A 26,551-nucleotide genomic window follows, 5' to 3' on the forward strand; every position below is an offset into this window, starting at 1 on the left:
AACAGAAGCAGAACATACAACATGGATAAGAGAACTTCATTCATCCTTTTGTTTTGGGGGGAAAGAAGGTGATGGCAATCATTCAGGAGGACTAATTACAAAAAACAAAAAGTTTCTATGTCTATGAAGACATTAAATCATTCCTTTAGAATATTAACAAATCATTCCAAGGGTTAACAAATAAAGAATGATGGGCGTTAAGTGCTCTACATCATGGTCAGCAAAGAAGTTACAGGGAAACTTCTGCTACATGTAGTTCCTTACTTTGCACAACTTTGGTTTTTTAAACTACAATTTCCTTTTCAAGAGGTAAAAGAGTAACTGTACACATCTGGTATTTCTTACTGTGTAGGGGTGATGATGATACTCATACAGTCATGTACAGCATATTTATTCATGTTACATTTGAACCTCACAATTACAAAATTAATAATTTATGAAATCTAGGGGGCACTCAAATTTGATTCAATATTCCACCTCAAAATGGCAGGTCTTTAACATAGCCTGCGGCTTGTCTTACCTATCATGCAGATGGCCACCGAATCCCCAGACATAGGCAAACGTGAACATGGATGTGAGTATGGTGGTCTTGTTGGCTGTATGTCTCGACATGCTGCACACACTCATGGATGGGGTGGGTGTGGGAGTGGGGTGGGGGGTCCTTCGGTCATCTGTAAAAACATGAAATGACGTCATCATAGGTCATCCTCTTGTGTAAAGTACATTGTAAAACACCTTTACACCATTACAAGAGTGCGCATGCGACAACTTGGCCACCGTTTTAAATTACGAGTAAACTCATGTTTACTCGTAATTTAAAATGGCGCCATGTTGAAATGATGTGAGCACGCAGCGCAGGCAGTGACGCAACAATACATATGCGCATCTGAAAACATTGATGGCGCAAAGTTTACTCTTAATTTAAAATGGATGCCTTAACCGTGAAGGGGTGTATTGTGATTCTGTACTCGAAAATACCATGTAAGACATATGACTTATGTGCAACTCATTTTACATCACATCCATATTGCCTGCGTACAGTCAGAAATGGTCCAACTTATTTACGTTTTACTTAGAAGTGTAGTAACGTCCTTCTGGCTCTCACTAGACAATATAGCGCCTCTACTCTCAGCACAACTATCATTGTTCTCTTCCTATCAAAATCCTTAATCCTCCTCTTTTCTTCTGTGTTTAACATGTCATATTATTCTTTCTTTGTAATTCTTATTATCATTCCAAAGATCTCTTCGCTCTTCTCTCATCTCTGAATTGTTTTTGCACCAACCCTTTCCACCTAATGTCTTTCACCTTTTCTTTTCTTCTGCTAAAAAATAAAGTACATATTGCTATACATCGTTAGGCATAACAACTCTACTTACTTGACATCCAAATGAGTACATGGGCCCTATGTTATAAAGAGTTTGATATTAATTGCAACGTATTTGCAATTGATATCAGTCACAATTATGAACATACTATGAACATAACCCTATGCCAACTTGCAATTGATTGGAGGAATTGCGATTGATCCAAATCAATCGCAACTCTTTATAAGACAGGGACCTGCTCCAACATCCTCCCCCTCCTGGGGGTGTTTCTGAGGTCAAACTTAACTCTAAGTTGGACTTAAAATATATGGAGAGCCATTTGTAGCATCAAAATAAAATATATTCAAAAGCGAAGATCCAAGTATTTTAGACTTTTTATAAATTCCACAACATGAGATCTCCCTGATAATAGAAAATATGAATGATTTGAATCAATATTTTATGCCTTTTAAAATATCTTTTACAAAATATTTTCATAGATGCTAACAGCTTACCATAATAATGAAGTCCAACTTAGAAAAAATTTCAACTTACGATCTTTGTGAAACACCCCCCAGCAGGTCCACAAATCTTACCCAGTTTGTTGTCACTGGGAGCTGCAGAAGCCCCATTCCCATCGCCTCTCTCCCGAACAAGGTGATGATCACACATGGCAGTCAGAATGCGTAGGAACGACCCCACCTCTCTGATCCCGTCCCCGGTGCGCTGGCCCGACTCTCCCGCCCTAGGGAGGTCCGACTCCAGGGCGGGGACACAGTGGGTGTTAGAGAGGAAGTCTAGGGTACGGGCGAAGGTGTCATCTATCAGGTTTTGCAGAAGCTGCAAACTGAACATTATAACAAAAAGAAATTTGAGGGCTGAAACTAGAAGACATACAGGTGTACAAAGAATTTTCTTCTTATTTTTCTGCCCTAGAAATGTTATTGGACATGTCTTATATATAATATTTTTAATTATTTTCAATATAAAACAAACTAAGAGCTGCTATAAAAAAAAAACTGTAGAGTTACAAATTTGTGTTTGACCATGAATAAAACAAACTTCAGTGGATAAGTAAACTGTAATAATAATTATAATCTGGATTTATATAACGCTTAATATGAAGTACTGTCTCAAGGTGATTTACAGCTATTATTACCCTAGTCATCAGATTCATTCACACACATTGTGCACCAGCCACCGTGAGGGCATATGGCAATTACTAACACAAAGGCTTTCATCACTCTTAACAGGACCCCATTTCTCTCCAGGGTATAAGGTGTCAAATGTAGATCAATGCCTTGCCAAAGGACATAAGCGCTATAACTGTAAGTGATCTGTTTATTTTGTCAACATATCATAAGTGACCTCTCCTTTAGTACTGTTTCAAACACCAGACGGGGTGTTTCACAAAGATTCAAAGTCGAACTATCTCTAAGTTGGACTTAACAATTATGGAAAGCCATTAGCATCCTTGAAAACATTTTGTAAAAGGTATTTTAAATGGCATAAATTTTGAGTCAAATCATTTATATTTTCTATCATCAAGGAGATTTCATGTTCTTGATTTGAAATTTATAAAAAATCTAAAATACTTGATTTTTCGCTTTTGAACATATCTTATTTTAAGGCTACAAATGGCGCTACAAATGGCTCTGCAAAATTTTGAAGTCCAACTTAGAGTTAGGATCGACTTTAAATCTTTGTGAAACACCCCTAGCTCTGTATACCTGTTGTTGCTGATCTCCCAGAAGGATTGAGCCCCTGAAAACCAGGATTCGACCAGGGACTTCCAGCTGACCACATTCGGGCCAAAGTGGATGACCGCACACCTGGCCATAGTGGCTGGAGACGCATTGGTCACTGTGCTGGTCTCAAATATCAGTGAAGTACAGTCTGAAAAGAAAGGCATCATTGTTGGTGATATTTATATTCTACAATATAGTTGACCAGCTGACTACATTGGAGCCAAAGTGGATGACCGCACACCTGGCCATAGTGGCTGGAGATGCATTGGTCACTGTGCTAGTTTCAAATATCAGTGAAGTACAGTCTGAAAAGAAAGACATCAGTGTTGGTGATATTTATAATCTACGATGGAATGCATTGTCCAATTATGAATTAAAGAGCCAGTGAATTGATTGAATTACCAAACTGATCTCTTAGTGAGAGTCTGCTGATACAGCACATTTTTAAATCTGAAAATGTCTCAAGAGGATATGGTTACGATTTCCATCGCACATACAAATAAATATTCAAAAAAACTGGATCGAAAAATATTCTTGGTCCTATTTTATTAACAATAAGGCCCCTGTCTGCCCATACTGTTTACGATGTTTGGATAACGAAATGCTCATCTTTCTTCTTAAAATTCAACATAGGTTAATAGAATTTTAGGTAAAATACAGGTATTAGAAACAGTATTATCAAGATGATTAAAACATTTTCAACAATAAGAAAGTGGGTTAATGTAAAATGAGGAAAACATGAGAAAATGCAATGTAACTTACCGGGCATAGGAAGCCTTTCACCACTGGACAACATGGTCCTTCCTCTGCCACTGGCCATGCCACGCCCTGTCCCAATCAGACCGGCCAGCGTCTCCGCCCACCTGGGGTCTATCACCCCGTCCATGACGACCCATTTCTGGATGATCGTTGGAGGGTTGAGCATTCCCTTGGCGTTCTTCTTCTTGTTCTCCTGGAGTTCTTTCTGCATTTCCTCGGCGGTCTGCATGGACTGACCGGAGTCATGGATAAGGGAGGTGACCAGGCCATCCCTCCAACGGTGCCTGGTTGGGTCAAACTCACCAATCAACTGCAAGGCAAATCAAATTCATGATAATGATGATGATGATGATGATTCACAGCATGTGTATGGCGCCATACAGTGTATGTCTGTTTTAAAAAACATTCAAAGGCACGAGCTCCTCCAATAAAGCTAGCATTTAAATGTCTGAAGGAGGATGTGAGTCTTGAGCGAAGCTCTGAAGTGGTCCAGGTTGTGAATTTTGCGAAGAAATGATGGGAGGGAATTCCACAGGCGAGGAGCAATAGAGGGAAATGCCCATGATATCATGTTGTATTATTGGGCAGAGATGTTAATTGTGATATGGTGGTTCATTCACTTGACTTTAAATCAAAAGATTGAGGGTTCCGATCCCAGCTCAGCACCTATGGCAAGACATTTATCTGCATTTACCACTCTCCATCCAGGACCCCTATCTTATAAAGAGCTGCGATTGATTAAAATCAATAGCAAATTTAAACTAATTGCAACTCATATCTTAAAGTACATAGGGCCCAGTTGTTCATGGGTGTCTGCTCAAGGGCTACATATTGGCTGCGTTTGTTAGTGACTTTGATAACAAAGCTAGATTTGATTGAAAAACTGACTGATCTATCCAAAGGTTTTGTGTGTTTTTTTTCCTCAAAACTTTGTGTTTGAGTGATATATTGCACAGCTGACAATTAATTTTCCATACATCTACCGTGAATCTTCGGTTTTGAAACAAAACTGCAATGAACCAACCTCTTTCATGGAGAGAGTAGCTGGGTAGATAACGGAGGAATCCACTCTTGGGTAGGATGGTTTCTCTGCTCCACGGGATGCGGTGTCCATCCAGTGCATGGTAATGAAAGACACCACCTCTGCTGCACGTCGTAACCGCTCCATCGGCTGGGAGAGCTGATGGCGGGGAATCCCCTCCAAGCCCTGCACATGGATTAAAGGCATCGTTTAACAATGTTAAATCTGAAATGCATGGTCCTACCTCTTATCAGTGTATGAAATATGGTGTAATATTGAAGCCCTAAAAAAATTGCGCTTCAAAATGATCATGAAGTGCCTTAAAAGTAAAAATCTTTGAGTGACCAGATTTACCACACTCGTTTTCCCAATAAACTGTAGTTTTATAAAAACCATTAGGAAAAAGTTTTTTGAAATTTTGATTTCTAATCAAAATTATCTTGATTAGCAGACAGGGGATCAGCTTGTATAAGTCATGGGATTCCTAACTGACCTAAAGGTTTATAATTATAATAATAATAATAATAATAATAATAATAACAATAATAGCCTAATAGTCCACTCCAAATTTTATTAAACCGAAACAGAAATTCTTTTTGCCCAATTGATCGTGAGCCTGGCAGCCACTGAGCAGCGCCAGATCGACGTTGCTCTATCCCTTATTGTTGAACGCCAAACAAGGTAGCAACAACTCCCATCTTTTAACGTCTTTTGGTATGACGCGGCCAGGGTTCGAACCCACGACCTCCCGGTTGTAATCTACTGACTGAGCCAACACACCGGTTGATTGCAGCATGAGCTAAATCCAGGATTTTGTTTCAGAATCTGAGGCAATTCGTTACTGAGTCACTTTAAAAAGTGTATCTCATTACATTTACCTTATTGCCTGGCAGGCTTCTTTGGTTGCAAGAAGTGAAGACAAGATATGCCATACCGACTATACTGGAATTTATGGTAAGTAGAGATTGGTATTACCCCTGTATACACCCCGCAGGATTTTTATCATGTTGCACCAGATAACTACAGCTATATCTTTATGTACAATCATGTTCATGCATCCTTGTTTTTGATAAGGTTGCTTTGTATAAATTTGAAGTCCACCTTGCATCTAATACTAGCCAGATATGAGAGAAACGGATGAGCTATGGTTTGAGGAAAATGAAATTTAAATTGCACAAGCTTTTTAAAATTTTAATTATGGGCAATAAAGCAAATTTTGGCTACCCCCTTATTCCCCTTGCGAGCATCCATCATTTCGTTATGGACTAAAATCTCATAACTTTCCATTTTCTTGAAAGAAAAATGTAATGCAACACCTTGGGTTAAGATACATCATTGGACACATGTTGTTACAAGTCCCCTCAACACTTACCTGTACTTTGGGGCCATGCATGGGGGCAGTGGGTCCCCCATCGGGAGTAGGGGGGTTAGCTTGAAGACTGTTGAGAACCCTACAGAGGGTCTGGTAGCACACCGTCTTGCCACTCCCTGCCAAGCCTACCAGGACCACACCCGACTTGCACCGCAGGGACTCATAGAGCTCTAGAACCTAGTGAATGGGAAATAAAAGAACATGTTATCGCACAATTTAAAATCAAAAGTTTTGTGTGCAAATTCAAGATTGGTCAAGAAAAGTTTCATACCTTGAAATGCCTGGGGGGTGTTTCACAAAGATCCTAAGTCAAACTTAACTCTAAGTTGGACTTAAAAATTATGGAGAGCCATTTTTAGCCTTAAAATTAAATATTTCCAAAAGCAATAACTGAAGTATTTTAAACTTTTCATAAATTCCACATCAAGAACACGAAATCTCCTTGATAATAGAAATTATGAATGATTTTAATCAACATTTTATGTATTTTGAAATAACTTTTACAAAATATTTTCAATGATGCTAACAGCTTTCCATAACTGTTAAGTTCAACTTGGAGATAAGTTTAACCTAGGATCATTGTGAAACACCCCATGAAGTGCTTCATAAAATTTTGCATTTTAAAAACAAAAGTTTACTGTTGCAGACACCAGCCATCATTCATGATTTTGAACAATATTTCTTACAGGTGTTCTACTCATACACGTGAAACCAATGACATACCTTGGATACATGGAGAGGCGTCGCCTGTAGGCTGTCGGCCACAAACTGGCTCTGAATGGCATCCACCAGGACCGGGTCGTGCTCCGCCCCCAACCCCCTCCCTAGCCTGCCCATCCCCCAGGGGAAGAGGCTACGCAGGGTGTTCCTGAGGGTGGTGGCGTGGTCCAGGGAACGGGTGCGTGGGGTCAGGAACAGCTGGAGGGCAAAGACCAGGGCACACTCCTCCCGATGGAGGTCGTCCTGCTCCAGACCAGAGATGAAGTCACTGTCATCTCCCTTACCAGGCTCCAAGATTTCAACTGATACAAACAAGAGTTTTAATAATAATAGTTCGTTCTTATATAGCGCTTTTTAGGACCGCAGGCCCTCTCAAAGCGCTTTACATACATATATTATTACCCCGGTCATCGGATTCAGGCTTACCCACACAAAATGTATGCATATCTCCACTCCCTGGGGAAAAACTTAACTTGCAAAAGCCCATTCGAGCATTACTATTCTTTTATTATTCTTTTCTAAAAACTAAATGAATTGAATTTACCTCTAAGAAATCTACTTTTCCCCTAAAATAAGATAAATAAAAAAGGACTCCAATGAACAAAACAGAAATCCTGAGCTAAAAATTTTGCATCACATCCTTCATTTGTCTAAATCTACAATTCCTTTATCATACATGTTTATTTCAATAAATACTAGTAGCCTTAACATTAAAAATGGAGGAGAAAAGCAAGCTCATTGGGAATGAGAGAATTCAGTAGTCAACAGGCTAAAAGTAGACGAATACCCCCCCCCCCCCTCCACCTCCTATAAAAGATCATCTTGGTTGTAAAGGGAGATGTGAGTTGGTGTAGCGGCAAATTCACTTGGTCAGCTCTCTGTCTTCGCCTACAAACTGACTCAGGCGACTCTGGTTCAAAACTGAGTCACTTCTTTTGGATGGTGACGTTAAAGGTCAGTCCCCAGACGTAAATAATCATATCTGATTGATACACTGTAAAAACCCAATTACCCACACACACACATGTCTATAAAGTTCACCTAAGGGAGACAAGAAAAGTGGTCTTTATAGTACATATTTCAATGAGAAACCATTTTCAAGGGAAACACAAAATGTGGTCTTTGTAGACAGGTGGTCTTTCTATACAGGTGGTCACTAAAGCAGGTTTGACTGTACATACCTTCACTGGCTTGTCTAGACATCTCATTGACACTGCTCCTAGCTGATAGCTGATAACGTCTCCTCTTGGAGTACAGCCTGGAGGTTGCTAGGTGGATGATGCCTTTCAGGGTTCCAACACTGAAGTGGTAATCAGATTCTTCAGGGAACTAAGCGATGGTTGGAGAGATAAAGTAATCATGTAAATGCAATGTTCGGCATCTTTGTGCATGAATTATAACCTCACTTTATGAAATACTTACCCAATTTTCATTTGTATGACACACGTTGAATTCTGCATTTTTACATCCAAAATCATCTCACTTCATGGAGCACATCCGGGATGCATATGACATTCATTCACTTCTGTGAGTTCTCCAGCCAATAATCAATTTTTCCAAAAAAATGTGTCAATGATCAAAGCTCAAAACTTAGATCAGTCATTTTAAAAATAAAATACACACATCAATTTTAAGGATGTGGCATATAAATGTAACCGCAACATCAAGATTTCATAATTGTGATGATCCTTGTTTTCACTTACCCTCTTACCCTTGACCTTCCTATTTAAATTTTGTTCAAGTGACTTGCACAATAAAGAAACAAAGACACTAAAAAAATACATAGCAAATGATTCTTAGACTACTTTTTTCTATCTGTGCACAATATACATATATTTTTGTATTATTTCAAATCACTTTACCCCGTTTTTGATCATCTTGCAGAGCTGACACAGCTTGGCAGCTAGCATGGGTGCTTCTAGGAATCCATTATAGATCAAAACGGTCTCTAGGATGATGCTCAGGTCAGGCACTACCATGGCAACAGGTCGCATAGAGTTCTAAGGTTAAAGGTCACAGAGGAAAGCATGGTGTAAAGTATAACTTCATGAAGGTTTACAAGGCAATGGGTCATTTAGAGTTCATGAGTGAAAGGTCATGGTGAATACTAATAGTTCATTTAGAGTAACAACAACAGTTGAAATTAAGAGACTTCCACCTATTGCCTGCTATGATAACTAGCTTATTGTTTTCAAATCCGTATTATTTCATTGCATACATTACGTGTTGGTAGGAAGGGCAACCTGTAATAATTATTTGTCCTACCTAGCAACAACTAATGTATGTAGTTCGTATTCTGACTATTGAAATACAATTAAGTGTAACAGATGAATGAGATAATTTGTATCGAGGCACTTAACAAAGACGTATGCATGAGATTTGGGTACATTACGAAAATGGTCTATTGTGGAATTACCTACTAATAAATACTGCTATACGTGAGTATGTTACTTTATGTTCATGTACCTTTAGTGATTCAGGGATAGGATGTGCAAGGGCATCTCTGTGTTGATTGTTATCAAGCAGTTACAGTTAACATCAGCTAGAACCATCTTATACATCCGCTATCACCCGGCCATGTCGAATTACCCACTAATTATATAATATTCAAATGTGCGTCTTCTTTTTTATATTCATATATCAAATTGAAAACCTACTACCACATACATCTGTGAATCATGATGTACACCCCCTATTTCTCTTTTCTTCTTTTTTTTATCTCTCTTTTTCCCCTTTTACCAATATTTTTTCTTCCATATTTGTATTATAACATGTATGTATCCATTGAGGGGAGTCATGCTATCAAGCTTGATTTGCTTACTTTGTCAACCCTCCTGTTTGATGTTTTTATTAGTTACAGCCAGCCTTACTTTATTCTACATGTACATATACTTTTTTTATCATATATACAATTTACAATGATTTGTTCGTTATATATTTGTAAAACTGTAAAACAAAAAGAAAATCAAACAGAAATAAACAAATCAAATCAAATCAAATACAGCTAGACATATACCTTAAGGCTATCAGGGATTGGATTCGCAAGGGCATCTCCTGCGTTGACCGTCATGAAGCAGTTGTAGTTGACGTTGCCTAGGACCATCCTGGAGTCAAAGTTGACATAGCCACAGTGCTCGGGTTTGTAGCTCCATTGCTGCAGGGGACTGAACTCTAGAGAGTCCATAAGACTGTCCCGAGAAGCTGGGCGCCTGATCATCGCTGTGAATGTCAAAGCAATCGTGTTATGATGCAGATTTTTGTTAATCAATCATCTTTCTTCTACTTCTTCCACAACTTCACTTTTCAATTAACTCTTTCCTTTAAAATATATGCTCACACTTACGTAGGTATCATCGCGGTGACCTTATTCATTGTATTTGTTATTGTTCAAATTTTTGTACTTTGAATTTGAATTTGTATCTTTTTGAAAAATCAATCAAACAAACAAACCTTAGGGAAACAAATTTGAACAAGCATTGCAAGACCTACAAAATGATGATTTTAGGATTCTCTTTACTTTTTTGTAGCAAAAACACACCCCTAACCCCTACCCTCTATGCCTTCTAAAGTTCCTCTCAATTACTCTATCACACTAACAATTTGACACAAATGAATAACTGCAATTTCACGTGTATGTGATTAGAATAAAAAAAACTTGTTCCTTATTTTCAAATTTCATAACAAAGTATGGGGATTGATTAGAGTTATTCTACAAACTTGTTTTGTTTCATCAATAAAACTAAATGAAATGAATAAATTAATGTATGATGGTAATACATGTATATATGAAATTTCTACCGCTGTGACTCTAAAATCAAAATCACAACAAGTTTGATCCACATCTACAACACACACAACTACCCCTAATGAGAAAGGCAGCACTAATAATCATAATACTACTACAAATAATGTCAAAATTATGTTTTCATAGTGAATGGTACGGTAATGTCTCTATACACTTTCCAAACTAGATAATCATAAAGCGAGTTAATTAATCTACTTTGAACGGGTCATAATACTGGAAAAGATTTATGGGAGAATGCGATGCTACTAGCAAATGGATTGAAGCTATATTGGTTATATATGCATCTACATCTATCTAAATAAAGTATTCCTAATACAAGATTAAATATAAAGAGAAATATGAAAGAACAATGGACATGGGAGCAGAGACAGTGATGACAAAGCTGAATTGCATTATATCTAGAGCAAATTACAAAATTTACAGTGCACACTGTATACAGATACATGTATATGAAAATGAGAGTTATGGCAGCTACTCTACACATACATGTAGCAGGGAAAGAAAAGCACTGTATGTTTTGCTATAAATGCAGTGATATTTCTCTTCAGTTTAACAACATTTCTTGAATATCAGGGTCAATTAAAGTCCAATTTGAAGATAACTAGCACTCAAATCCAAAGCTAAGCTCATATTCTCAGACAAGAATTATTTACAAGCAGCAATTGGCTTGACCAAGGTGTATGACCAAGGTGTATGACCAAGTGTATCTTCTACTATTTAACCTAAGCATACAATGCAGACAACTATGATACTACAACGAAGCCTGTTTACAATGACCACTCAAGGGAAATATGAAAGTGGTTTTTATAGGCAGGTTGTTTTTATGTACAGGTTCCTTTAGTACAGGGGAATAAAAAAAATAATAGACAGATGGTCGCTAAAGCAGGTTTGACTGTATACTGTAGCTATGCTACGATGGATGAATGAATTATACATGAAGTATTAAATTGTCTGTGTGACATTATTCTTGACTTATTGGCAAAATGAGTGAGGCACATTAAAGGTATTACAAAGTTTTGGTATGGGGTCATGAATTTGGTTCAAATTAACATATTGGAAGCATATGCATTCCTACAATATTCATTGATCGTTGTCCCGGTCGAAATCGAGTCTAAAGTTATGAAATTATAAATAATAAACTCTTTATGTTGTATAGCTCCCTCTCAAGGACAAGATATCAATTTAGCTATGAAACAATGTTTCTTGACTAAAATCGACTGATTAGCTATTCCTGTTTGGAAATTATATATCACAACTACATATTCTGAAATTTTCATGGTCGCAGCTACGATTGTACGGCCGTAGGCGCTATTTGAAATTTATCAAAATTTACCGGGAGCACCGGTAAATTTTTATATTCAATTTTTCTCGAAAACAGAAGTGTTTTAGGGTTTAATTTTTCTAGTGCTTATAATACATCCACAGGGGCATCCAAGTATATCAAAATTGTAAAGATTCACTATCCACCCAATCTTCAAAATTTCCCAAAACTTTGTATTACCTTTAATCTATGCATTACCTAAATATTGGCCATGCATAATGAGTTTAAAATGTTACAGTTACCAACCTCCATACATAACTGTAGAGTAAAAATAAGGTTAGAAAAGATAATAGTATAATTATAGTATAATGATGCATTTTTTGTGATTTACATTTAATGATATTATTTTTTACAGCCATGTTCATGAACATCTCAGCAACAAACAACCTTAATTTTAAATCTGGTAGAATTATGTTAATACACACATACAAGCAAAGCATGGAAATGTTTCTTATATTTTTTTTTATGCTCATTTAATGGCTTCAATTGTGTCAAAATGTATTGGTAAGTACTTTAATCCAATATGCAATATAATTTGCAATTAGTAAATTTGATTAATACTGCATTGGGTAAACTGCTATGTCAGGAGCCAGTCACAAATATTTGGGAGGCAATTCCAATGTGTTAGGACTTTTCATGCCCTTTGCATCACAATGAACCTTGAAATGATAAGGAAAGTTTACATAGAATGTGTCATTTTGTTATATATATATTTGGTCTGATCCAGGGCATATTGATATTAAGGCAATAAATTTTGAATAATCATGAGGCATGCTAAATTCTCTGACATAGTCAGTTAAGTCTGGGATAAAATACCTTGAAATGAGTACTTAATTATGAGTGTCCTCTTAATATTTTGGTTTTTGTTCTTCTTCGGGGAGGGGGGGGGATACTTTCAACTCTCACAATCCTATTCCTATATCTTTCTTTCTTTCATCATTTGTTCCATAAAACGTCATGTCTGCAAAGCTTATTAAACAAACTTACCAGGTCCCTGCATCTCTACAAAGAGAGGGACGGTTGGGACATCACTGTCATAGTGGTCTCCACGTGTACACTGGGCTTTTGAGATGGAGTGGCGTCGTTTCCCAAACTGACCCACATCGCATCCTTCATCCTCGTCTCCTAACACGTCGTCAAACTCGGATGGTCCATGCTTCTCCTGTAGATGTGGATGAGTATTGAAATAATCACAAAATATGATTGAGGCATTCAAATGTAAAGGTCTAGGTGGGCGCTAGGGGGCTGGGCCGGGTACAGTGTAGGTTCAAATATCAACCAATTTATAACCCAAAATGTTGACCTCATCATGGCCTAAAATGTGTGTTTATATATGTCTCTGCATTTAAAGCCTGTTTACTATACTTTGTACAACTAGGTTTAAGGAAAATTACACCATTTATTAAAATAAACCTCATTTATGAATTCTAGTCAACGTAACTTCTGGAAGTTTCTATACAGTAAGTCTAAAAATATGTGCACAATGGATTGTAATCCACAGCTAAATTATTATTTTTCAAAAATGTTCTCGTATTTACTACAAACAAATGTGCATCTTCTCTGCTTAATGCTCCCTAGGATACATATTCCTTCTTTTGTTTTATAGATTCTCTGTCTGCCTTCAAACAATTAGAAACCACGAAAGGGATAATGGGAAAAAATTACAGTTTAAATCCTTGTTAATCAGTATCAGACTTACATTTGGAGATGATGGAAATGTTGTTGGTCGATGGGTGTGGCTTTCATCCCGTACTTGGTAGGAGTGAAGCGTTGCTAGGGAGTGCCTCCTCTTGGGACTGGTTTCAGGAATCTACAAGAAACATACAAAATATGTACATATAACATATATTGGGAAAAATGTACATTTACATATTGTTGACATTGATGTATGTGTTCAAAACACAAGTAAACATTAGTTTAAACATATTTGTGGATTACACCCAGTAAATACGATCGATTGATCGATTTACTGGGTGTAAGCCACAAATATGTTTAAACTATTTAAATTTCTCCCAGGAAGCATTACATTTATAAAAAAAACAAAAAACAAGTAAACATGTTGATTATATATATACTAGCAGGACCCGCGGAAATCCGCGGGATTCTAGAGGGGGGCGGGGGGTGTAAATAGTATAGAGACTGTCTAAATTAAAACCACCAAGAACTTTCTTTGCCATTCAGGCCATTAAAAAATATACATGTTAAGCGTCCCTGCCCGCTTCCTTTTTGGGGGCCGCCTCCTCTTTTTTTTTTTTTTTTTTAATTTTTTTTTATGAAAGAAAAAAACAGCATCCCCGCCCACTTCCTTTTTGGGGGCCGCCTCCTATTTTTTTTTTTTTTTTTGAAAGAAAAAAAACATGAAAAGCACTGCTAAAATGTATTTCTGATTTAAAAAAAAAAAAAAAAAATTGTCGGCCGCCATCTTGAAAAATAGCCCGAATGTCAGGAAAAATGTACGGAGCGGCCATTTTGAAAGAAAAAAAAAAGGGCCTCCTCCTTCCCATTTTTTGAAAAAACAGGACGCTATAAGCATGTTTTTTTTTTAATTTGGCCTTATATTAAATTAAAAAAACAATCCAACTGTACCGGTAGTTATTCTTTCAGCCACTGGAACAGGCAAAAAATTAAGTTTTTCATTTCGGGGGCTCCATTTCAAATTTTTTGGAAATTTTCGGGGGCTACTTTTTCAACTTTCGGGGGCTCTTTTTTCCATTTCGGGGGCTCTTTTTTCTGGGGCTACTTTTTCATTAATTCATCAAAGGATAAGCCTACAGTTTGTTGAGATTTGTTTAGTAGGCTAATGTTTCGGGCTTCCTGCTTCATAATTGCCTATTAAAAAAGAAACCCCTTTTTCTAGTTCAATAACTTAGTTTTCATGCATTGATTTGATGCAAGAACTGTAACATAATAGACCCTAGATAGTCATTATTTCTGGCCATGAATTCCGATAATCATTTTTCAAAGTAAAATTTTCACAAGAAAATCAAACAGTCTTTTAAAAACGTAGACATTGGAGTCTAGTAATACTTTTACTAATTCTAAGCTCAGGTTTCGTAAATCTATTCACGAAACTATATTGAAATCGCGGCAATAATGATGCAAACCAACAGATAACAATTTCAAAGTGTCAAATCTCTTCGACTCGAATTCAACTCACACACTGCTGCATATAAACTGCAGCGTAACTCCAGGAAACTTCAACACCGGCGCCGCAGGCGTCGGACGCCTGCGCTGCCGGTATTGGAGCTTCCTGGAGTTAACTGCAACTCAGCTCATCTCACACACACTACACAGTGGCAATGCACTGTATTGTATGCGTGTCAGTTACGGTGATTTTGTCTGATTTTCTTTACTTTGAAGAAATGATTATCAAAATTACGTAAACATGGCGAGAACATCACAAAATAGGCTTTAATTTCATACCTCTATTTATGGAAACTTTATAATATTGCAGCAATCGTGAATTCGTGATGGAAATTGATTGCAGTTTCGCGATGTTTAGTGGTTCATGGTCTAGATTCAGCTTCTACCAAAACAAAATCGACCGCCAAAAACTCGAGCCCTACGCTCCGTCTCGATCTCGCACCTGCGAAAATGTACGTGTTTTGGCGTACTTGCGTGCGACATGGTAAGCCAGGTAAGGTATGGAATATGGTTCAAGTTTTTTTACGACCGATTTTTGTGTAGGATAGTCATCGGTCGTGTGTCTACGGATGCAATGTTGAATATCCATGAGGTATCTCTGTCGTCACGCATATCCTGCATTATGCATATCGCGTCTGTTTTCGCCCTGGACGTCGACACGGTGGAGGACCTCGGGCGGAGTATAGCCAATTCGACAGAGTAGACTCTCCCGCGGACGATGGCACCGGGCACGGGTACCCCGAGGGCAGGGTTCAGGAGGAGATAGCTGCACCAACTTGGGTCGGCGATCTCATTAAAAAACAATAGAATACAAAGGCTGGCGGAGACGTCATGCCCCCCCCGCGGAGCCTTAGCGTATTACTATTATAGATATAAAAGCATGCAATACACAACTACTTGCTCAATCCAGCTATCTTCTTTTTTTTAAACTCATTACTCAGAAATACAATGTGTGCTTGAATACACAGAGTGCAAATGATTGTTGCTGGAGCAAAAGCCAGGGTATGATTTATAAAGCCATTTGAAACTTTGTATCAATTTAAATCATTATGTGATATGATCTATACAACGTTTCTATTCACTTATATAGCGATTGTACTCACAACCTGTTAGGAAATGATAGTTACCTTGTAGTCATGTTTACTGGCTCCTTTGTGACTGTAGAGGGAGCTTGTATCTTGCAGAATGTGATAAGCATGACATAAATACTCCAACTGTTGACTTATCACTGCCATAAGACCTGCAATGCAAGGTAAAATGTTAACGTGTAAGTGCCATTCCAAAATATAACATAAATACAATTATATTCTTGTAGTACACAGCATTCTTACATTAGATGAACATTTAAAACGTAGGTCTATCATCTCTTCAGTCTTTTCATTCTTTCTTTCTCTCTCTCTCTCTCCCTCTCTCTCTCTCTCTCTCTCTCTCTCCTTCTCTCTCTCTCTCTATCTCTCTGTTTTCACACATTCATGCAAAATCAGTCCTGCAACTATTCTATTCTTCTGAACACATTGCTCTCTTGCCATTACAATTTACAGATTACCCTGCAGTCTTTACATACACATTTCACCCTGTACATCCTACACAATGTCAGCCTCAACAAACCAAATATAAAAACAAACAGGAAATACATGTACCCTTCAAACCTAATTGATATCAATGACTACTATATTACTGGAGGAGGCATGATGGCTCATTGGTAGAGCAGCATTCTTGTAACCAAAACGTTCTAGGTTCAAAACCAAGTCGACGTGCTCACGTCTTTTTGCAAGGCATTAATCTAAAATATCAAAAAGTCACTTGGATAGGACTTAGAACCATGGGTTCCCCAGGTTTCTAACTGACACATAAAGACTTGCTTTCTTTGCTATCGGGTAAAATCAATCAATCAATCAGACTCACCATGTGTCATCCTGTCAGCATTGTCTAAGAGCATCCAGGAACCACTCTGTACCGCTCCTGCTAGGAACCTACTGACCGTCACGATACTGCTGTCCACTGCACAGTCCAATGTGACTAGATTCTGTCCCATAAACTGTAGGAGTATAGAGGTAGGAGATAAAATCTGTGTTAATACATCTTTTAATCTTTCAACATCTATTTGGGTTTTTTTTTTTTTTTGTTGTTGCATATTCAGGTAAGTAAATGTGTAAATATACTCTGCTCTTGCATTTGAGCCATTTCAAGACCGCCCTGGTCTTTATGGTACCCTTCATTAATGTGTATGCTTTTATGGGAATTAAATAAAATTGAACTTGAACTTGAAATGAAAAGTATGTGTATTTCAGTCAAACCTGAGTCAATGGCAACCATCACAGTAAGACACGACCCACCTAAACTTCCTGAAATCCTAACTTCAACCCTGGACTAAACACCACAACTAACCCCATTTCTTAACCTAATGCTACATGTATGGTCACAAATCTGAGCAGCGACCGACCGATCAGTAGCCTGCTCGGTCGCTGCTGGAATTTAGGCATCGCCCAGCAATTAGGTCGGTGCCGGCCGGCGACCGCCCAGGCACCGAGCGTATTTTGGGCGGCGAGTGAAAAGTGAGCAGGCGCCGCCCAAATTTTAACTCCGCGCTAAAACTTCAGCGGCGACCGAGCGATGCCTGGGCGGCCGCCGCTCGGTGGCCGAGCAGCCGCCGGGCAGAATTGGTTGAAAACTCGCCGCTCGGCCGCCGAGCAGGCAACTTTTGGGTAATGTGACCATAGCATAAGCCTCAACCTAGGCCTAACCTTACTAATGAAAGCCTGGAGCAATTGTAGCTGGAGCAAACATTTGATCATCAATACCAAATCTCAATAAAGACCACTGAAAAAAATTCCATTTTAAAAGCCTGAATATTTTTTTTTAATAATTATGTCTACCTGCCTCTACTTTTGCTTCTTTTGAGCTCTCTATTGCATATTATGCAGATTTGTCTGTACTATGAAACTTTGCATTTAAAAAAAATATATGATACACACTGAAACTGGCACAAATAGCAACAAGAAAAACAAAAGTACAATAAAAGACTAAATGAACTATTCTATTCTCTGTGTGAACTGCTATCCTCATTTTCAATGTAATTCTAAACAATATTGAATACGAGTTAAATATCTCCAACTCACAGTTGCCAGTTCCTTGACTGTTTCCGTCTTTCCCACACCATTTGGACCAATGACCGCACCACACTGTCTCTGCCTCATTGCAGTGGTCAAGCTCATATGACATCTGTCGGTCAACGGAGTGGCCACAAGGCGAGGCCCAGGCCCCAGGTACTCATGGTCGTAAGAGAAAGTGGCTCCCAGCTGGGACACCCGCAGAGGCCCGAACGCAAAACCTGTCCCTACCACGGTCTTGGTACGAGGTCCTAAAGCAGCTTCTGCAAAAGGAACAAGATAGAATATTTTTAGGAGACAAAATAATAGCATACTAGTTTTAGAATATTAGAATAGGCAAAATGTGTTCTTTTTCTAAAATGGATAAACACAATAAATTTGACTGCGTCTCCTATATGCATCTTCTATGATTCTTCTTTCTTCTTCCACTTGAGTACATCCCTCTGTACAGAGTATTGTCGTACTATACTGGGGTGTGCAGGTGGACCACTACACAGGGGTTTCCCCCTGCTCTTACATAAATAGTGCAGTGGGTTCTTAACGTGCAAAGGAAGTGACTCTTCTCTGCACAGGGCCTCCATTTAATGTCCTATCCGAGGGAGGGATTACAAATATTATAAATTAGTGTATGTGATATACCTCGTGTTTGTGGTTTATCAGTTATCGTTGAAACATCATCGGTCATGGTAATCGTGGACTTAGTAGCTTCCCTCCCAGTCTCCTGGTCAGGATCCACCACTGACTGAGCACACAAGACTGTCTTGAAGTCCATGTCGTAGCGCAGCAGCTTCTTCCAGTCAAATTCCTTGTTGGACAGCTCTTTCTTCTTCAAAAGATCTGTTAACAATGAGATGAATATATATAAAAATTGGTAAGACGATTGGCTTCTTTATACATTAAGAAACAAAATCATTCAAATATCTAATTTTTTACTTCGTGCACATGACTCTATGTCATAATGAAGTAGTCATCATCATCATCATCATCATCATCATTGTCATCATCATCATACCATCAGTTCCGTATATCATCCATTCTCCTCACACTCTGGGGTTGGATGTAGGATTCCTTCAAAGCCCTATTCCTTGCAATCAGCTCTCTAGCATCCAGATTATGACTTCAGTAATTTGTACAGAATAAAGAATTTGATACTTAATCTGCCTTACTTATGATGTTTACCTTCTACAATGTCTCGATGGTGCATGCCTTGCTCAATCAACGAACCAATCAGAATCTGAAGACGAGCTGCAGAGTTTGACGACACCTGAGACTGGCAGTTCTCTCTCAAGATCAGGCTGTACTGATCAAGACGCCTCTGTAGATTATCCCTGTCAAGTTTTTAAAAGAATAAAATGAATTGATGCACACAATTATGACACCTGTGATTAGGCAAATAAACAAAAAACAAAAAAATGGCATCTAACAACATTCCCCCCCCCCCCTTTTGAGTAAGAAAATTGGGAGAAAATTGGGGGGAAATACTGTAGGGAAAAATAGGGGAGAATAGAGAAAATAAGGGGAAAATCTGGAAAATCTGGAAAATCAGGATAAATCTGGAGAAAAAAAAGATCTGGAAATTGCAAATAAACAAAAACTTTGGGTAAAATATAACCATTGGGTAAATCGTTAGAGGTCCAATGTGCAGGAAAGTAATCCTAAGCACATCAAGAACCCAATGTACTCTTTGTTAAATGTAGGGGGAGCCCAATATAGTAGTATACTCTGACATCCCAATCAGATATGCCAAGAGAACGGGTCATCATAGTTAAGTTCACTTTTTTGGCGATTCAACATTCACTCCAGCAACATTTCATCAGAGGTATAGGGTTAAGGTTAGGGTTAGAGTTCATTCCAGGGTTGTAGTTGGAAATTTGGTTAGTTTCAAGCCAATCTGCACTAGTTTGGCCAGGGGGATTAGACCTCCCTGCAAGGTCACTGACAGGTGGTTATCTCATCAAATCAGCTCTCAATTAACATAAGAAAAAGGGGATCATGGGTGACCAACATGCAGGCACCGATTAGGATTGTTTGCTACACAGAGGCTGCAAGTAGCTATAAGTAGTGCAGTGGGGCTTTAAGAGATTGACAGGGAAGCAATTGTGGCCAAAGCTTACGTTGCAGAATCATTGCATCATATTTATGAAAGTATTTAGCATGAAAGGGAATGGGAATAAGGGGTAAAAGACCTCACTCACCTTATCTGAGCAAGCTGTTTAAGATCGCCCTCTTTGACAGCTGGTTGCACATCTCTGCTCCACATCACCGCTTCCCCTGTAAGCACACACTGGGAGGGGAAACGAAGCAGCCATTGCGAGAAGCTCTGACGAACGGCTTTCTTAAGCTGAGCCTCTACGTCAGGGTCTGCTGTGGGGTTCTCTTCTAAGGCACTCAACTCTGACAGGATATCTCCAGTCACCATGCCTGTGGGTGTAAGAACAAACTCTATTTAAAGGCATTGTTTAACAATGTTAAATCTGAGATAAATGGCCCTACGTGTTTATCAGTGTCTGTGAAGAAAAAAATTGGGCTTCAAAATGATCATGAAGTGCCTCAAGAAGTAATAATCTTTGAGTGACCTTTTCTATCACACTCATTTTCCCCAATAGACTGTAGTGTTATAATTACCGTTAGGAAAACGCAAAATTCGATTTCGATTTCCAATCATACATATCTTGATAATCAGACAGGCGATCGGCTCTATAAAAGTCAGATTATTCAGATATAATTATTTTACTTCTGGGGACCAGTCTTTAACTTCACCATTCAAAAGACGTGACTCAGTTTCAAACCTGGGTCTAATCAGAATCAGTTTTTAGGTGAAAACAGAGAGTTTACCGCTGACTTTACCGCTAGACCAACTTTAATACAGATAGCTGCATATACTGGTTTTTGTGTTTGTTTCATTGTTTGTTTGTTTGTTTGTTTAACCTGACTGCTGAGAAAGCATGCATGCTTGTAAGTAAGCAACCGGGGGACCGACTGCTTAAGTCCACTCCAAGGGACTTGGTAATGAGGATTAATGCCTTACCAAAAGGAAATAGCGCATCAACTTGGTTTCGAACCCGGGACCTCCCTGTTACAAGACCACTGCTCGATCACTGAGCCATCGTGCCTCGTTTATTTATTTGGGGCGAAGGGGGTTTAAGAGAGAAAGGTTAGTATTCTTACCTTCTCTTAGCCTTGACTCCAGGCATGAGTGCAGTGTATTTCCCATGGTAGTCTTGATAGAGATCTCCAGTGAGTTGATCCAGGTGGGAGGAGAGGGCTTGGAAGGTAGAGGAGAGATTAGGCTCAGACGTTCATCAAAACACCCTCGAAGGGCCGTCACTTCAAGCTTGTCAGCTAAAAGAAAGAAGTTTATTTTGTTTATAGGTCAAGTTATTCCAAAGAAATAAGAGTTAAGAAGAGCTATATAAAGGACTGGTGAGCTTCTCTGAGAGCTCTGCTAAACAAATTTGAAACTACCTGTACATAATGTATGATGATAATTTGGATTTGCAATCAAGTCAATCAGAGCATATGAATTGATGGAGACTACACATACACTGAATTATTATTTAATCTAAAAAATAACTACGCAATTGAAATTAAAGCCCATCTGCAGTATTTTGGCCTGGAGGGATTGGACCTCCCTACATGGTCACTGGCACGTGGTTATCTCATCAAATCAGCTCTCAATTAACATAAGAAAAGGGGAATCATGGGGGAAACAACGAGTACCGCTTAGGCATTGTTTGCTATATAGAGGGCGCAAGTAGCTACGAGTAGTGCAGTCCTGCATTAATTTTTATGAAGGAATCACTACAGGAGGAATCATCTAAAACCAGACTAAATCCTCACCATTCAACAGCAGATCAAGGGCACTCATGCCCTCTTCAGAGCTCGACGGAGCCTCAAAGTCTAAATGACGGACTCCTGGAAATAGCGCCCTCACTTGAGGGATCCACCTAGCCCTGTCCTTGAAATTCGAGAAGAGATCGATGAGCTCATGATTACTGAGGAAGGAAAGACGTGGGTACTTCAGACGCGCCGTTTCAATGGAGTAATTGGTGGCTGAGAATGGGTCCAGGTTGGCTAGAACTTCATCCTGTTATTCAGAAAAAGAAGTGATGTCATGTTAGAGAAGAGATCTATGAGGCAATGATTGAGGAGGAAGGACAGACATGGGTTCTTCTGAAGAGCTGCTTCAATGGAGTACTTGGTGGCTGAAGTTGGTTAAAATGTCATTCTGATATAAAGAAAAGTAATAAATGTCATGTAAGAGAAGAAATTACATATTTCGGTATGGGTCTAAGCTGGCTAAAACATTATCCTTAGCCCTGCCAATTAAAAAATGCAAATGATCAATCAAACCTAAATTCACAATCTCTGGAGGAATGTAATGGAACATCCAATGCAACCTGTTCCGATACAAGTTGTCAAAAAAATCTGATACTCTACTTCAAATCTAGAGAGTGATAGAAAGTGATAAATTAAATGATAACAGTGGAGGATGATTCATTTGTATTGCTTAAGCATGCCTTGAAATACATTTCAATTGAAATATAAACATTTTAACCACTGAGCTGTATTCTAAACCTAAAAATTTATAAGAGGTTATGTAAGAAAGGTATGTGTTATACCAAAATCAAATCATATTCAACAGATAAATCTAGACATATTCATATACAGTTATATCATTATACAGTCATGCATTTCTAAAAGGTTCCTTTCGAGTACTTGCCTGGGTTCTGATGAGGTTATTGAGTAGTTTGGTCAGACTATCTCCCTGCAGCTCTCGGTATCCCTTGGTGCCCTTTCTCTTACTCAGAACAGACAGGACCTTTGGGTCTTCAACCACGGTCGTGATGAACTCCTGCAGCAGAAACAAAAGAGAGAATGTATGGTTACTTAAAGGCATCATTTAACAATGTTAAATCTGAGATGCATGGCCCTATGTGTTATCAGTGTCTGTGATATGGTGTAATATTGAAGCACTAAAAAAGTTGTGCTTCAAAATGATTATGAAGTACCTGAAAAAAAGTAAATTAATCTGAGTGACCTGTTTTACCATACTCATTTACAATGTACCCCAATAGACTGTAGTGTTCATAAAAACTGTTAGGAAAACGAAAAATGAAATTTAGATTTCCAATCATAAATATCTTGATAATCAGACAGGCGATCAACTTGTAAAAGTCATGGGATTCCTGACTGACCTAAAGGTTTATAATTATCATTGCAGCATGGGCTAAATCTAGGATTTGTTTCAGAATCTGAGGCAATGTTACCGAGTCACTTTAATGTTCATGAAATCTTCAAATTTTCCCAGTGCAGGTAACTTGCACATGGCAGGATGGCTTATTTCTTCAATGCATGGTTTTTCTTTCACATCACTTTCAAGTGAGAGAATGAGATACAATGATTGCCTAGACATGTATGTCCTTTGTAGCCATGCCATGTCATCCATAGTGTTCCTTACCGAAGGGTAGCATGTACACATAGGTACCTAGTGTGATCTATCTTTTGTAAGGTATCTCTTGCTGTTAAAGGACAGTGGAAGCTTAACCACAGGTTATAGATTTTGAAAGGCATAGACGTGTTCATACTAATGTGATATATATAATACAATACAATACAACAGTTGTAGCTGTAGACAGTGTGTTGTAGCATGGGTCCCGCCATTTAAGCAGGCACTGATCAAGGAAGATGACACTGCATGGTCTGACTAGATAGATTACATGGACACTAGCAAGGCCATCAGCTGACAGGAGGGTCCAGGACAGGGTGGTATCATATTTTCATGCTCCCTTCCCTCTCTCTCTGTCTTTTTCTTTCTTCCTTTTCTACCCCTTTTCGTGTAGGCTCCCATCCCCCCTTAGCTACACCACTGGCTGCAGTGTAATAATAGTAGTTTGTTCTTATACATGTTTATCGTTTTTCAGGACCGCAAGCCCTCTCAAAGCTCTTTACAGATATATATTATTACCCCAGTCATCGGATTCAGGCTTGCCCGCACACAATGTATGCACATTCTCCACTCCCTAGGGAGCATTCCAGCCAGGTGTCATTTTTACAAGCGCACTTGCTCATCTAACCACAATAACTGTGAGGCACTCACCTGGTACTTCTGGTCGACACCCTCAAACTGCTTGGCTAGATCTGACTGGCTCTCTCCTACAATCTCATCAGAGAATACCTGGCTTAGGTATAACCACTGCATAGAGGTAATAAGAAAATGTGAGAAGGGACTAGCGTTATGGATATGGTGAAGGGTAAGTTCAAAACAGTCTCAAGTCTTTGAGGTACATGTATCTGTGACATTGCATCCAGAGTAATGTTCCTTAGATTGAATAGACCAGTTTATTATTATTTCCCATTAATATGATATGTAAGTGATATCGGTGATTCACATTTAACAGCGCCCCATCAGCAAGCTACGACAGGCCAATATTTCACCTCACGGGTCGATATCTTAAATTGCTATTTTGTTGTTGATGCATTAATTGACTACTTTTTCTAGCATCGGAGCAATGTTTACATAGAACAGGCCCGTTAAATCTCCTTTGCTGATAATAACGATTTGAAAAATTATCCCTGACTAATAGCTGTGATCATGATGGTCAATCGAAAGTGGTTAAAATGACCAACATGTCATGAGTAGGGTCAATACAAAATGTTGTAATCAGTACAAACTTTAACGCTGGATAAGCTATTCAAACCTTCCCCACCAATTTTTGATTAAATCCCCTAATCTCCTAGTGTATAACGAAGCCATAGCTGATATTTTTCTTGACCTTTTCCCATGAGGCATCATGTGAAATTGACTAAACACTAGATGGCGCTGTAGATTGCGAATCTATCGTATTGAATCCATGTAGAAACATAAAATCCTTGTTTAATACCTTCTTCTGACAGACGGTCCATAGCTCCAACACGTCTTCCACCTGTCTGAGGGTCAATGCCCAGGAATCTGCTTCAGGTCGAAGGTCAGCCAGGTGAGGGGACACAAGCATGCTCTGAAGAGTCAGCTGGTTATCCTGTAATCATGAGAACAGGAGTCAAAGTTTATTAAAAGGTTTTATTAAAAGCTTTGTATGATAATGTTCTCTTTCAATGTTTGTTTGTAAAGTATTATGTGCTTTGTATCTTATGAAAAGGGGCTTTAAAAATGTAACAATTAAAGCTTTCATATTTACTATCCTGTCCATAATGATATATGACGTCAAGCTTTATAAGTACACAGCCCCTTCTTTCTTAGACATACAGTATAAATAATAATCAATCAAAAATTGTTATCAACCAGTCCTCTGTGCTACAGAAATATGAATTTGTCAGTCTGCAATTGATTGGATGATTTGCGATTAATCCAAACTGTTTCAAAGACTGGGGCCAGTACTGTGAAACTTAAGTTTAATAGATTGACAGGTTTTGAATCATAATGAAAATTGGAAAAGCGTATCAATCAAATCACTGGTTCACCGTCTCATGCACTTAAAAATGTTCAATGTTTTTACATCAATCATGATATTATCTAAACCCTAATCACTTTTTTTAATCCAATCTGATCTGAATTTGAACTTTTCAGACACTAATCTACTCACCTCTAGAAGGTACTTGAGCTGTTCATGTCCAATCAGTGTGAACATATCAGGCATTGACTTCCTCCCACCTTTCTTGTCACTCATCTCAAAGTCTGGAAAAAGTGATCAAAAGAGATGAAAGTTAGGATAAATGGGAAACACAAAACATGGAACTTGTGGGTAGCTAAGCATTACGAGCTTAGTAAAACTAGGAAATCAAAAGCAGGTATTAGAGCATGTATATGTATCATTATTGGGCAGCTATTTGGATTGTAACGTATGGGACATTCACAGACTTTAAACAAGAAATAACAACAGATGAAATTATTTATAAGGCTATCTTTTGGTATGAGTCTTTGGCTATTATGGGCGGTTTGCAGCATCCCGTACGTCACGCAGCTCATTAATTACATTACAAATTAATTAAAGAGTTGGTAAGAACTAAAACTTTCCACAAATGAACTAGCCCATAATAGCCACAGACTCATACGAAAAGATAGCCATATAAATAATTTCATCTGTTGTTACTTCTTGTTTAAAGTCTCTGAATGTCCCGTACGTCACAATCCAAAAAGTTTGGACCTGCCCTGTTGCAGAATTTCAAAGTTGTGAATTCTCTACATGGCAGTAAGGAATCGATATACATTTACACAATTCGCATAAGTGTCTGGTTTGAAGCAAT

The 26,551-nt window shown here is 38.5% G+C and overlaps 1 protein-coding gene across 1 annotated transcript in view; it reads right to left on the minus strand.

Annotated features, from left to right (window-relative positions):
- Nucleotides 1-26,551, minus strand: part of LOC754570 (dynein heavy chain domain-containing protein 1) — a 117,553-nt gene that overhangs the window by 56,975 nt on the left and 34,027 nt on the right. Inside the window, exons 26-49 of the mRNA XM_030973886.1 lie at nucleotides 25,891-25,982; nucleotides 25,192-25,326; nucleotides 24,408-24,503; nucleotides 23,031-23,162; nucleotides 22,148-22,394; nucleotides 21,476-21,649; nucleotides 20,503-20,728; nucleotides 19,487-19,635; nucleotides 18,947-19,144; nucleotides 18,317-18,570; nucleotides 17,103-17,235; nucleotides 16,325-16,437; nucleotides 13,753-13,863; nucleotides 13,041-13,215; nucleotides 9,944-10,146; nucleotides 8,790-8,927; nucleotides 8,109-8,256; nucleotides 6,931-7,229; nucleotides 6,208-6,384; nucleotides 4,839-5,021; nucleotides 3,818-4,124; nucleotides 3,038-3,203; nucleotides 1,904-2,154; nucleotides 521-671 (exon numbers count right to left, since the gene is read on the minus strand). Coding sequence (XP_030829746.1) covers nucleotides 521-671; nucleotides 1,904-2,154; nucleotides 3,038-3,203; nucleotides 3,818-4,124; nucleotides 4,839-5,021; nucleotides 6,208-6,384; nucleotides 6,931-7,229; nucleotides 8,109-8,256; nucleotides 8,790-8,927; nucleotides 9,944-10,146; nucleotides 13,041-13,215; nucleotides 13,753-13,863; nucleotides 16,325-16,437; nucleotides 17,103-17,235; nucleotides 18,317-18,570; nucleotides 18,947-19,144; nucleotides 19,487-19,635; nucleotides 20,503-20,728; nucleotides 21,476-21,649; nucleotides 22,148-22,394; nucleotides 23,031-23,162; nucleotides 24,408-24,503; nucleotides 25,192-25,326; nucleotides 25,891-25,982 — 4,258 coding nt within the window. The remainder of the gene's footprint in view (nucleotides 1-520; nucleotides 672-1,903; nucleotides 2,155-3,037; nucleotides 3,204-3,817; nucleotides 4,125-4,838; nucleotides 5,022-6,207; nucleotides 6,385-6,930; nucleotides 7,230-8,108; nucleotides 8,257-8,789; nucleotides 8,928-9,943; nucleotides 10,147-13,040; nucleotides 13,216-13,752; nucleotides 13,864-16,324; nucleotides 16,438-17,102; nucleotides 17,236-18,316; nucleotides 18,571-18,946; nucleotides 19,145-19,486; nucleotides 19,636-20,502; nucleotides 20,729-21,475; nucleotides 21,650-22,147; nucleotides 22,395-23,030; nucleotides 23,163-24,407; nucleotides 24,504-25,191; nucleotides 25,327-25,890; nucleotides 25,983-26,551) is intronic.

The sequence above is a fragment of the Strongylocentrotus purpuratus genome, unplaced genomic scaffold (genome assembly GCF_000002235.5).
Source record: "Strongylocentrotus purpuratus isolate Spur 01 unplaced genomic scaffold, Spur_5.0 spur5_contig_866, whole genome shotgun sequence".
Lineage (NCBI taxonomy): Eukaryota > Metazoa > Echinodermata > Echinoidea > Camarodonta > Strongylocentrotidae > Strongylocentrotus > Strongylocentrotus purpuratus.